At 47.0% G+C, this 12,183-nt stretch overlaps 1 protein-coding gene across 5 annotated transcripts in view; it reads left to right on the forward strand.

The window, feature by feature from the left end:
* RPP40 (ribonuclease P/MRP subunit p40) overlaps positions 1-11,189 on the forward strand; it is a 47,725-nt gene extending 36,536 nt beyond the window's left edge. For 2 of the 5 annotated variants that reach the window (XM_060308027.1, XM_060308029.2), the window contains exons 3-10: positions 334-629; positions 3,168-3,312; positions 4,605-4,673; positions 5,450-5,545; positions 6,824-6,949; positions 9,005-9,203; positions 9,332-9,466; positions 10,646-11,189. In XM_060308027.1, coding sequence (XP_060164010.1) covers positions 447-629; positions 3,168-3,312; positions 4,605-4,673; positions 5,450-5,545; positions 6,824-6,949; positions 9,005-9,203; positions 9,332-9,466; positions 10,646-10,844 — 1,152 coding nt within the window. In that variant the 5' untranslated portion in view covers positions 334-446 and the 3' untranslated portion in view covers positions 10,845-11,189. Of the gene's footprint in view, positions 1-333; positions 630-3,167; positions 3,313-4,604; positions 4,674-5,449; positions 5,546-6,823; positions 6,950-9,004; positions 9,204-9,331; positions 9,467-9,812 lie in introns of all 5 variants that reach the window. The other 3 variants (XR_009565848.1, XM_060308031.1, XM_060308030.2) reach the window with 3 other exon arrangements.
* The last annotated feature ends 994 nt before the right edge of the window (positions 11,190-12,183 follow it).

Here is a 12,183-nt window from a genome sequence, read left to right on the forward strand (position 1 = left end):
GCCGTTTTGTGTCCTCTCTGCATAGAACTGGGGCTGTGCGTACTCCAGTTTGAGAAGCGTGTAGTAGTACGGCACTTGGAGTTGATCAGAAAACTTAGATGGAAAAACGCATTATCACTATAACCTCCAATAGCAAGAAATTAAAATCGGTTCCAAAAGGATATTTTTAAAAGCATCTTGAAAGTGGTTCTGAAGGAGTCTTAAGGAGCCCTATTAAAGGTATTATGTATTAACTTTAGACACAAATTTCCTTAACAATTTGGGAAGGAGCAACCTGGGGCCTAGAGGAAGGATTCTGGCAAGAGAACTAATTTCAGGTAGGGTACCTTGCAGGTAACCATCAGCGAGCTTCTGCGTAGGCCCCCCAGAAGCCTAGGCCCGCTCCCAGCACGAGCCCCGCCCCTACCCGGGACCGCCTCAACACGTGCGGCGTGCCTGCACTGCGCATGCCCGCGGGGAAGGGGCGGGGCGAGCCGAACGCTGGCAGGACCTGCGTGGGGAAGACCATGGCCATGCTGTGTCGGCTGCGAGAGGTGCCCCGGCACTTGCTGGTCTGCGAAAAGTCCAACTTCGGCCACGAGAAGTCGCGCCACCGGCACCTCGTGGAGACGCACTATCACAACTACAGGGTGAGTCCACATCCCGGGCCCGCGGACCGCACACCATCCCGCCGGCGGTGGAGGCTTGGGGAAAGCCGCGCTCTGCTCCCCCGCCCTCGGCGCGCGGAGGGGGCGGGGCCCTCCCCAGGCATGCTGAGAACCGTACTCTCTAGCCGTTCCGGGCCTGTGGTTTGCTCCGCCTCAGGACTACAAGTCCCAAGATGCATCGGCGCGGGGCGGTGTTCCGCCTTAGGAGGGAGAAGCAGGTTGGCGTGCGCCTGACAGAGTTCGCCGCGCCTCTGGCCACTTACTCCTGCCCAGCCCCGCTGCGGGTGGGGTGCGTCCCGGAGAGGGGCGAGGCCGGGACCAGGCCCTGGCGGGTGTGCCCCGCAGCCCGGGACGGACCCGCCCCTTCCCCATCCCGGCTTCCTTCCCCCGCCGCGCGCCGGAGGGTCTTTGCAGAGCCTCGTGCGGAGTCCGGGAAGCTGCTTGCCCTTCTGAACCGCTTATGGGCGCTAGTTTGATACCTGAGAAATCTCCCCCTTTGCCTGCTGCCTTCTGCGTTGTCCAGCCAGAGTGCACCATTTCGGCAGCTTTTGCAGAAATTCGCCGAGGCTTCCCTGCTCGCATGCGCAACTTCAGAGCGATTTTCGCTGTTGCTCCGTGAAAATGTCACCCTCTCGGGCGCCTTTTTCGCGAATGTGGTGGTTGAAGCATCGGTGAGGTTAATTATCAGTTTATCCAGGATCTGCTGAGAGTAGAAGAAAACATTCCTAATTCCCAGGTAGTGTATGCTGGGCGGGCTTCACCAACCCATTTAAGTGAAGGGGCTTCAGAATAAACCTTACAATGAAAATGCTTTAAGCCTTTTCCACTTTAAATAGACCAGCCTAATCTCAACTCAGGCCTGACTGGCTAGTTTCTCAGACACAACTGGTGACCCTGGTCCTTCAGGGACAAACTGGTGTCCCAGCTTCGGGAGAGTGATTTTTCAAGGTGTGGAGCACCTGGGCGACGTTTGAAACCTGTCAGGTTGATTATCTCTGCTTTGGATGGAAAGCTCATCACAGACAGCAGTCGGAGATGTGTACCTTATCTCTCCCGTCCCATCTGTAGAATTTTTCTATCTGTAAAGTGTAAACATCCAGCAGACTTCTGCTTCCATGTAACCTCTTAATAATTGGTGTCCCTAAATTCCTTATGCCCTAAGGAACAGTTCCTTTGATTCCAGCCTGGTACTAGGATACACAGATCTAGGGATATTCAATTGTACTATATTTCCCTAAAAATTAATTAATGTAGTGATAGGAACGGGACATAAAATATATTGCTCATTTGTAAAAGATGAAACACAAGCAAGGGCTTCCCTGGTGGCACAGTGGTTAAGAATCCACCTGCCAGTGCAGGGGACACAGGTTCAAGCCCTGGTCCGGGAAGATCCCACGTGCTGCGGAGCAGCTAAGCCCGTGCGCCACAGCTACTGAGCCTGCGCTCTAGAGCCCGCGAGCCACAACTACTGAGCCCGTGTGCTACAACTACTGAAGCCTGCACGCCTAGAGCCCGTGCTCTGCAACAAGAGAAGTCACCGCATGAGAAGCCACACACGGCAACAAAGAGTAGCACCCGCTCACCGCAACTAGAGAAAGCACGCGTGCAGCAAGGAAGACCCAACGCAGCCAAAAATAAATAAAATTAATTTTAAAAAATTATTTTAAAAAAACCCACAAGCAAGAGCTTCCCATTAAAATTGTTTTGCTCAGGTTTCCCTGGTGGCGCAGTGGTTGAGAGTCCTCCTGCTGATGCAGGGGACACGGGTTCGTGCCCCAGTCCGGGAGGATCCCACATGCCGCGGAGCGGCTGGGCCCGTGAGCCATGGCCGCTGAGCCTGCGCGTCTGGAGCCTGTGCTCCCGCAGCGGGAGAGGCCACAACAGTGAGAGGCCCGCGTACCGGGGGGGGGGGGGGGGGGGGAATTGTTTTGCTCATTCACCTTTCCTGTACTGTAAGCTCGAATACAGAAATGGAAAACTTGAGTTGTCAAATTTCTCTTTTCCTGAGATTAGTAAGTTTTTTTGTTTTGTTATTTTTATTTTTAAAATTTTTATTGGAGCATAGTTGCTTTACAATATCGTGTTAATTTCTACTGTACAGCAAAGTGAGTCAGCTATATGTATACATATAGCCCCTCTTTTTGGATTTCCTTCCCATTTAGGTCACCACAGAGCAGAGCAGAGTTCCCTGTGCTATGCAGTAGGTTCTCATTAGTCATCTATTTTATACATAGTATCAATAGTGTATATATGTCGATCCCCATCTCCCACTCTGAGATTGGTAAGTTAATTTCAGAGTTTTTTTGAAAGCTGTGGAGGAATGGTTAGCAGCCTTCATGATGTATCATCCCTAAAAACCTGGGTGTTGATCTACATGAAAATAAGACTTGTTTAAACTTATAATGGAGTATAATCTGCAAAAATACTGAATCACTATGCTGTACACATGAAACTAATGTAATATTGTAAGTCAGCAATGCTTCAATGAATAAGACTTGTTTCTATTGCACATTCCAATAGGTTTCCTTTCTGATTCCTGAATGTGGGATACTATCAAAAGAGCTGAAGGACCTGGTCATGGACTCTGGACCCTATTACTTTGTGAAGGAGTTACCTCTTCATGAGTTAATTGCACACGAATTCATCAATACTTTCGTCAAGAAAGGTAAGGAAAGCCGTGTAGTGTCTATGAACGCGGTGAGGTGAGGAAGTCCAGGGAGATCGCATAGCAATACCAGGGTCCTTGTCTTGTTCTGAATAGGACTGCTGGAGATCGCCTGTGTGGTCAGGTGTGTGCGTCCCTCCCTGCGTCCCGCAGTAGCTCAGCCGACTCTGTGTGCCCTCATTAGGTGCTGGTTTCTGATTGCGCTGGTCCACAGGTGTTGTGTGGGAGTGTGTCGTATGAGGGTTAATGGAAAGGAAAATCTTCGACCGCTGTGTTCAGATGCGCTGCCATTGGGTGTGTGGCTGCAGAGACAGACCGCTGTTCTCCCCACAGCCCCCATGACAGCTGTCTGGAGAGGGTGGTCTCCTGATGCAGCCACAGCTGCTGGCCCCGGAGTCAGGTGCTGATTGGGGTTCAGCATCTTCCGCTTAGACGTTGTGGCTCTCAGCCTCGCCTGCGCACCTCATTCCCATCCGTGTCAGCTGGCTGGATTGGCTTGTTCCAGTTATATCCTAGGAGCCACTTGTTTGAAACTATTTCAGCGTGTCTTTAGGGATCCACCCTCACTATATACATCACTGCACAAGGGCCACTGACATCTTGTCTTTGGTCACACGGACATGATTCCTTTCTTCGGTTCTGAAGCTTGATGCTGGGGGATTCCCTGGCGGTCCAGTGGTTAGGATTCCTCGCTTTCACTGCTGAGGACCCGGGTTCGATCCCTGCTCGGGCAGCTAGCATCCCACAAGCTGTGTGGTGTGGTCAAAAAAAAAAAAAAAAGAAGAAGTCTGAGCTATTTTGATAACAGTGTATTTTGGACACTGGCCACGGCAGGGACTTTTACATAGCTGAGCCGACTTAACCCTGGCAACAACACTATGAAATAGGCCTGCAACGCCCATTTTACAGGTGAGAAAATGAGGCTCAGAGAGATTGAGTCGCTTTCTTGACTTCACACAAGTTTGTGGCACATGTTGAGTCTTCATCTGGAGCTCTGCCTTTCAGGTGTGTACGCTCACCTGCTTTTCCACTTTGTGCCCCTCTGCCAGCATCCCCGGAGGTGTGTGCTCCATCCTGAGTCCACTTTCTGCTCGTTGGTAGCCAGCTTGCACAGCTGGGCCCGAGGCAGGGGCGTCAGCTAGCTGTGCTTGGCCTTGCGTGTCCTCCAGCTTGGCTGAGTGAGCTGGAGCAGTGACCCGGAAGGTCTGTTATCCTGTGAAAACAATCCACTAACTTCTTGCAGGTGTGATTTTTTTCTTGTCTTAATTTCTCCTCTGGGTTTTCTCTTACAGGTGCGTGCTATGCACTAACGTACAACACAAATATTGACGAGGATAATACTGTGGCCCTGCTGCCAAACGGTAACCACACTCATTTTTTCTTCTTTCTTAATAATGGAGGAAACACAAACGGTAAAAAAGAAAGAGTCAAGTCATTCGGATGTGTGTAAAGTGAAAGTCCCCCCTTTCATCCCCGTCCCTCCAAACTCACTGCCATTCTCAGCAGGCATTCTTTTTTTTTCAAAGAATCAATTTTATTTATTTATTTATTTTTGGCTGCATTGGGTCTTCGTTGCTGCGCGCCGGTTTTCTCTAGTTGCGGCGAGCGGGGGCTACTCTTCATTGCGATGCGCGGGCTTCTCTTTGCTGTGGCTTCTCTTGTTGCGGAGCATGGACTCTAGGCGCGCGGGCTTCAGTAGTTGTGGCTTGCGGGCTCTAGAGCGCAGGCTCAGTAGTTGTGGTGCACGCAGTCCCAGTTGCTCCGCAGCATGTGGGATCTTCTTGAACCAGGGCTCAAGCTGTGTCCCCTGCTTTGGCAAGCGGATTCTTAACCACTGCACCACCAGGGAAGCCTAGTACATACAGTTTTAATTTACTCTTTTTAATGTCTTGAAAATATTCCAAAGAAGAAGTATACCATAATTTGTTTACTCTTTCTTTAATAAAAACTTCGATAGTTTCTAGTTTCACTCTAATAAATGATGTCTTTGTACATATAATGTATTATAAATAAGATACATGTATGAATAAATAAGACCCTTGTGTGCACTGGTATTTAACTGCCCAATTTGTCTTGCTTTCTCTTAGAGAACACATGATATTTTTAACATCTCTTATGGGAATTATTTGATTTATAGGGAAATTAATTTTATCACTGGATAAAGACACTTACGAAGAAACTGGACTTCAAGGTCGTCCGTCTCAGTATTCTGGCAGGAAGACCATGAAGTTTAGTAAGTATTACGCTCACTCCGTCAGTTTCTAACAAGGTAGTAGTCTTCCTGTAACAATTTGAATTTAAATGTTTGAATTGCCTCTGTTCTCTTTGTTCAGAAGAAGTGTGGCTTTTTCTTGTCTTTAAAACTCCTTACTCCGGGGACTCTCGGGTGGGCATCGAATAGGATGAGATAGATACTGCTGTGCATCTGTTTGTCTTCAGCTGTCGGCTGCATCTTGAAAAGATCACAGACTTGGACATGTTCCATTAGATACATATGTTTTGGGTCACAAATTAAAAGTGATGAACCCACTTGTTCTTTTTTTTTTTAAATTGAAGTATAGTTGATTTACAGTGTGTTAATTACTGCTGTACAGCAAAATGATTCAGTTATACATATATGTACATTCTTTTCCATATTCTTTTCCATTATGGTTTATCACAGGGTATTGAATATAGTTCTTTCTGCTATACAATAGGACCTTGTTGTTTAACCAGCCTATATATACCAGTTTGCATCTGTTCCAACTTGCTCTTAGTAAAGAATTTCCTTTAATTTTCCCAAGTTTTATGATGACTAGTAGAAATTCACCCATGAGTGAAGAGATGTAGTTCTGTTGATGGTCTGGCTTGAACATCAGTAGTTACGGCTGCCACCTCCACAGCTAGGTTAGAGTTGATCTCTGCCCTTGGTCTTTGACTACGAAAAATGTGAATTTAAAACACCTGTTGTGGGACTTCCCTGGTGGCCCAGTGGTTAAGAATCTGCCTGCCAGTGCAGGGGACACAGGCTTGAGCCCTGGTCCGGGAAGATCCCACATGCCGCAGAGCAACTAAGCCCGTGTGCCACAACTACTGAGCCTGCACTCTGGAGCCCGTGAGCCACAACTACTGAGCCCACATGCCTAGAGCCCATGCTCTGCAACAAGAGAAGCCACCGCAGTGAGAAGCCCGTGCACCACAACGAAGAGTAGCCCCCGCTCACTGCAACTAGAGAAAGCCCACGTGCAGCAACAAAGACCCAATGCAGCCAAAAATAAATAAAAATAAAAATAAATAAATTTTAAAAATAAATAAAAAATAAAACACCTGTTGTAATTATCTGTCAATGCCAGAAATGTCCATCAGAGGCAGAGTTTTGGTTTGGGAACCCAAAGGGAGGGCAAGAAATACAAAATAACTTTTTTTATCCATAAAACTTCTAAAACTCCTGATGTTTTTAATCTAGCATGTTTTGCACAGTGCAATCTGTGTGTATATGAATGAACTGTTTATTCCTCTCCATTTTTTTAAGTTGTTTCCATTGATTTGATGGATTTATCCTCTAAACTGGACTCTAAGAAGTATAAAAGAATATCTTGGGCTTTCAAAGAAAAGAAACCATTGAAATTTGATTTTCTTTTGGCGTGGCATCAAACAGGTATGAAAAATAAAATGTGTAACGAAGGAGTGGTTTTGAAATCTAATGGTTAATTAAAGGGGAGTAGTGAGGAGAGAATGGTGATTCACCCCAGTGGTCAGGGATGTTGTGCACGTAGATGGATACAGGTGTCCCCCGCTTTTTGAAAGTTCACTTTATGCTCCTTTACTTTTTACAAAAGCAAAAAGTGAAAATAATGTTCAGCGTGTGTTTTGCAGTGAGCTGCTATAGAGGCAGTGTGCACCCCAGCAGCGAGAGTGGCACCCCCAGCTCCCTCCCCCAGAACTGCACTCAGCATCTTAGCCTCTAGCCGGCAGAGCTTTGAACTGTGTCTTTGAGCGTTTATTTCATGCATCTGTTAGCAAGATGTGTCTAAGGTAATTGCTTCTTCGCTTTATGCCATTTCGACTTAATGAAAGGTTTTGTAGGAACACTACTTTGGGATGGGGGGAAACCTGTAAACGTTGTTAAGGAAACTGCTTTGACCCCTCTGGCATCCCTGAGAGCCGTAGTCCGGGATCATCTCGGCATGCAGCCGTCTGTCTCCACCTCCTTGGGTTGTGTGTCGATCAGGAGCTCCTGAGGGTGGGGTCTCGGGCAACTAACCTTTGTCCATTTCTCCCTTTCCCTCCAACAGCCTTGGCTGGAGTGTTTTAAAATAACACCAGTTGTACTGCTAGACACAAACTGTTTATTCGTTATTGCAGGGTAGTAATCATGCATATCATTAAATGTCAGATTAAATTTGTTGTACCTTTTAATTGATTAGAATAATACATTTAGTTCAGAGTTTCATGTTCACCAAACATTTTAATCGGCTCACAACTACCATGTACCTCGCTCCTTTTAGAAGTGTATGTATCTTTGGCCCAAAACAAGATTAAATGAATCAAATCATCACAATTACAATGGTGTAGTTCTCTCTTGGAGAAGAGGGAAGCCCCTAGGTCCATTTTGGAAATAGGTCCATCCGCTCCTCCTGGAAAGTTCGTGGTCACTGGGTGCTACAGGGTTGCCTGGGTGAGGCCTAGGTCTGTAACACTTGGGTGCTTCTTCTGTGTGTGGTGCAGACACAGAGGGCAGAGGGGCTGACATCTCAGTTGTAGGAAGTCTTTACTGAGGGCCTCCTATGCAGTGGGTTCTGGAGACCACTGTGTTCCTAAGACTCCGAAGTATTTTAAGGGCTTGTCAAGACCTGTGAAGCACCTGAGATTTTACCCACTTAGCAAGCTAAGAAGTTAGCCAGCACGTTCTCGTGTGCTCTGGCCGGAGACACGAGGCCCCTGGGTCAGAGACAGAAAACCTAATGATTCCCAGCAGTAGCAGTGGGCAGAGCACAGCGTTTGGTCCAGTTCACCAAGTCCTGGTTCCTGCAGGGTGATGCATGGTGGGCAGGTGATGCTGGTGCAAGCAGGGGGTTGCATTACAGGAGCGGAGCCTGGAGCCTGAGGAATTCAGATCTTTTATATTGGGCGGGGTGAGCCTGCTGACCTTTGCCCTGGAGGGAGGGAGGAGGTGGAGGGAGACATTATTTCTAATACACTGGGCAGTAAGCAGGCCTGCCCTCTGCTCCAAGAGGGCCACTATTTCCGTCTTCAAGGGAAAATCCTTCAGGATACACTGGATCTTACTGGGGTTTAAAGACAAGCTGGACTGAGATTCTGTCTTCAGCTCCTCTTCTGTTTCCTTCTTCGAGAGTGTGCAAATACGCTGCTTTCTCTGTAGAGTTCACTAATTTTATCTAAACATAAGTAATGCTTTGATTAAGTCAGAAGTTTCTTAGTAGAGCAGATGTGGAGACTAGTATGGCTTGAATCTGAAAGCCTTATGACTTTCCAGGAAAAGTGTGACGGAAGATGAACGTTGACAGAACTTTGGCACAAGGAGGCGAAGGCAACTTAAATGATTTTAATTTGAGTAAAGCTTTGTACAACCTCCTCTGGCCTTACTTCATCCTGTCTGCTTCCTGAAACCCTCCAGTGGGAATGGGGCGGACTCAGGGATTCACTGAACTTGTTTACACTATTCACGTGGCCTTATTTGGTGTGTTTGAAGGTGCGGAAGGATCAACGATGATGTCATACTTTTCCAATTACCGGATTCAGGAGCGTCAGCCAAAAATAGCGCTGAGCACGGTGACAGATCTGCCGTGCCCCGTGCTGCGGAGCGGCGAGCTCAGGGGCGAGCCGGAGGCGGCCTGCAGCGCCCAGGAGCTCTTCGAGTGGCTGGGCGCCGTCTTCAGTAACGCCGAGCTGTGCGTATGAGGGTTCCCGGGTCCTGGAGGGCTTGGGCTGGCTTCTCGTTTTCAGCAGGGGTTTAGTACTTTGAAAGTTGATCGTGTAGTGGATATAGATGCGTTTTCTTTCCCTTTTTTGGTTACAGAAATAATGAGCCTGATAATTTCATATCAACCTACTGCTGTCCCCAGCCAAGCACAGTGGTGGCGAGAGCTTACCTGTGTACAATCACTGGTTTCATCCTTCCAGAGAAGATACGTCTTCTGTTGGAACAGCTGTGGTGAGAAAAAAGAACAGCCTTTTTTGCCATTTGTGCCTTGCTTGTCTCCGCTAATGATTCAGGTTCCAGGGTCCTCTCACAACGTGTCCCCCTTTTCCCTTGCTTGGGCTCACGTGCAGTAACGTTATCATCTCACATGATGTAATTATCCCTGGTGATATTTCCAGGGTCCTCCCACAGCGTGTCCCCCTTTTCCCTTGCTTGGGCTCACGTGCAGTAACGTTATCATCTCACATGATGTAATCATCCCTGGTGATATTGCCAGGTCCTTGTCCTTTGAAAAGAGCGGAGCTTTACTGCGCTTCTTGGGAACAAACTGCTCATTGTTCTTGTTCTGCTCCCCCAGACCATTTCGGGGCAGTTGAAGTTACAGTATCACTTAAGAAAACGGCAGTGCTCTATGGAACACATTATGATCTGTCTTAAATGCTGGATTTCTGCAAAATGCTTCACTTTGAAATGGGTGGGAAAAGGAGCTGACCACCTCTGAATCCAAATCATATCCAAAATCTGCCCTGGCTCTAACATCCGTGAATCGCTGGGCACCGGTAACATGCCACGGGTTGTATGGAGTAGTACTGGATTTTCACTGTGGGAGGTGTTCTGTAAATAAAATGTTAGGAAGCTCAAATCCCGTATTGAAAATGAGCACCACGCCTTCTGAGTCTTCGCTTGAAAAATGTCTAAGATGTAAGTGTTGAGGGTTTTCCTTTTTATATCCAACATCCTCTTTCACATTTATTAGCTTTGTACTTTTATTTTCCTCAGTAAGAAGATCGAAGTTTTAAAAATTGGATGGATTTTAAAAAAGAAATTCGATAAATTATTCTGCAGTGTTTCAGTTTACAGAGCCTCCGTAAGCAGCACTGTTCAGGGGAGGGAAACGATTCTTACACACTTGGTGGGGAATTTTTTGTTCTTTAAATCTTATATGCTCTTCCACGATAAGGGTAGGAACCGCTGAAGTTTGTTGTGTGCGCTGCATGTTGGTGAGCCTTTACTGAATTCACAGTATAGCACCAGGAATTTAATTTCTGTCTCCTAATTTTTATAAATGAAAGCTAAGGTCAAAGCTTCATGGGAGCATCAGAAATACCGCTTATCCTGAATAAGTAAAAAAAAATATATGGGACCCTTCCTAACTCTTCCTGTTTGTTAAGAAGTGTCTGTCTTTTTCAGTCGCTACTTTGATGAACCAAAGTTGGCCCCGTGGGTGACGTTGTCGGTTCAAGGTTTTGCAGACAGCCCTGTTTCCTGGAGAGAAAACGAACACGGTTTTCGAAAAGGAGGAGAACATTTATACAACTTTGTGGTTTTTAGTAATCGGGACTACTGGCTTCAGTTGGCTGTTGGGGCAAATGATGACTGTCCACCATGACAAGCACAGAGTTTAAAGTCGTGTTTGTTTACGTTTATGCTCGTTTTCCGTATTTCTCGGCAGTATAAGGACTGTGTTCACTCAGACTTGGGTGATGAGGACATTTCTCAGATCAGCATCTGTTAGCATCTGCCCTGGACTCGGGCCCATCCTGTGACAGGCTTGCCGTCAGGTGGAAGCTCATAGTTGATTTCTCCCTGTCACTATGAGCCCAGGGCGTGGGCTACTGCGTCGTAACTTGGGCCACGATGGCCAGGGACTGGGGGTTATGGGACCACTGGGTAAGATGTGTGCTGTGATTGTGAGTTTCTCACATCATAATAACAAGAAATCCTTAACATCATACTTACCAGAGCCAGTTCCTGCATTAGTGCTGTTCATCTATTACCTCATTTAATTCTCACATCAGTCCTGTGAGGGAACAGAGTGTACATAAGCTACTGAAGTCACCTGCTTGTGGATTCAAGACTTGATCTCAGATCAGCTGGTTCCTGAGTGTGTGCTGAGTGTGTGCTCACTCTCCTGCTTCTGGGTCAGGAGGGATATTTGGATACTGTATATTCATAAAGAACAAGTTGAATTTTGCAGTAACCTATAAGGGAAAAGAATCTGAAAAACATATATATATGTGTGTGTGTGTGTGTATATGTAAAACCGAATCACTGGGGCTTCCCCGGTGGCACAAGTGGTTGAGAATCCGCCTGCCAATGCAGAGGACACGGGTTCGATCCCTGGTGTGGGAAGATCCCACATGCCACGGAGCAACTAAGCCCGTGTGCCACAACTACTGAGCCTGCACTCTAGAGCCCGTGAGCCACAACTACTGAGCTCGTGTGCCGCAACTACTGAAGCCCACGCGCCTAGAGCCCGTGCTCCACAATGAGAGAAGCCACTGCAATGAGAGGCCCGCGCACTGCAACAAAGAGTAGCCCCCGCTCACCGCAACTAGAGAAAGCCTGCGCACAGCAACAAAGACCCAACACAGCCAAAAATAAATAAATTAATTAATTAAAAAAAAAACCCGAATCACTGTGCTGTACACCTGAAACTGACATGACATCATAAATCAACTATACTTAAAAAAAAAGTGACTTACCTGGCGGTATAGTGGTTAGAACTCGTGCTTCCACCGCAGGGGGACGTGGGTTCGATCCCTGGTTGGGGAACTAAGATCCCACATGCCACACAGCGTGGCCAAAAAATAAAAGTAAAAAACAAAGTTGAAAGAATTTTTTTTCTCCCAGCAATATGGCTGATAAGGACCAACTGAAAACTACTTAAATTTCTGGAATACCTATCAAGAACCATTTTTTAAAAATGTTTCAATGAGCTGCAGAAT

Source organism: Globicephala melas, chromosome 11 (genome assembly GCF_963455315.2).
Source record: "Globicephala melas chromosome 11, mGloMel1.2, whole genome shotgun sequence".
NCBI classification, from domain to species: domain Eukaryota; kingdom Metazoa; phylum Chordata; class Mammalia; order Artiodactyla; family Delphinidae; genus Globicephala; species Globicephala melas.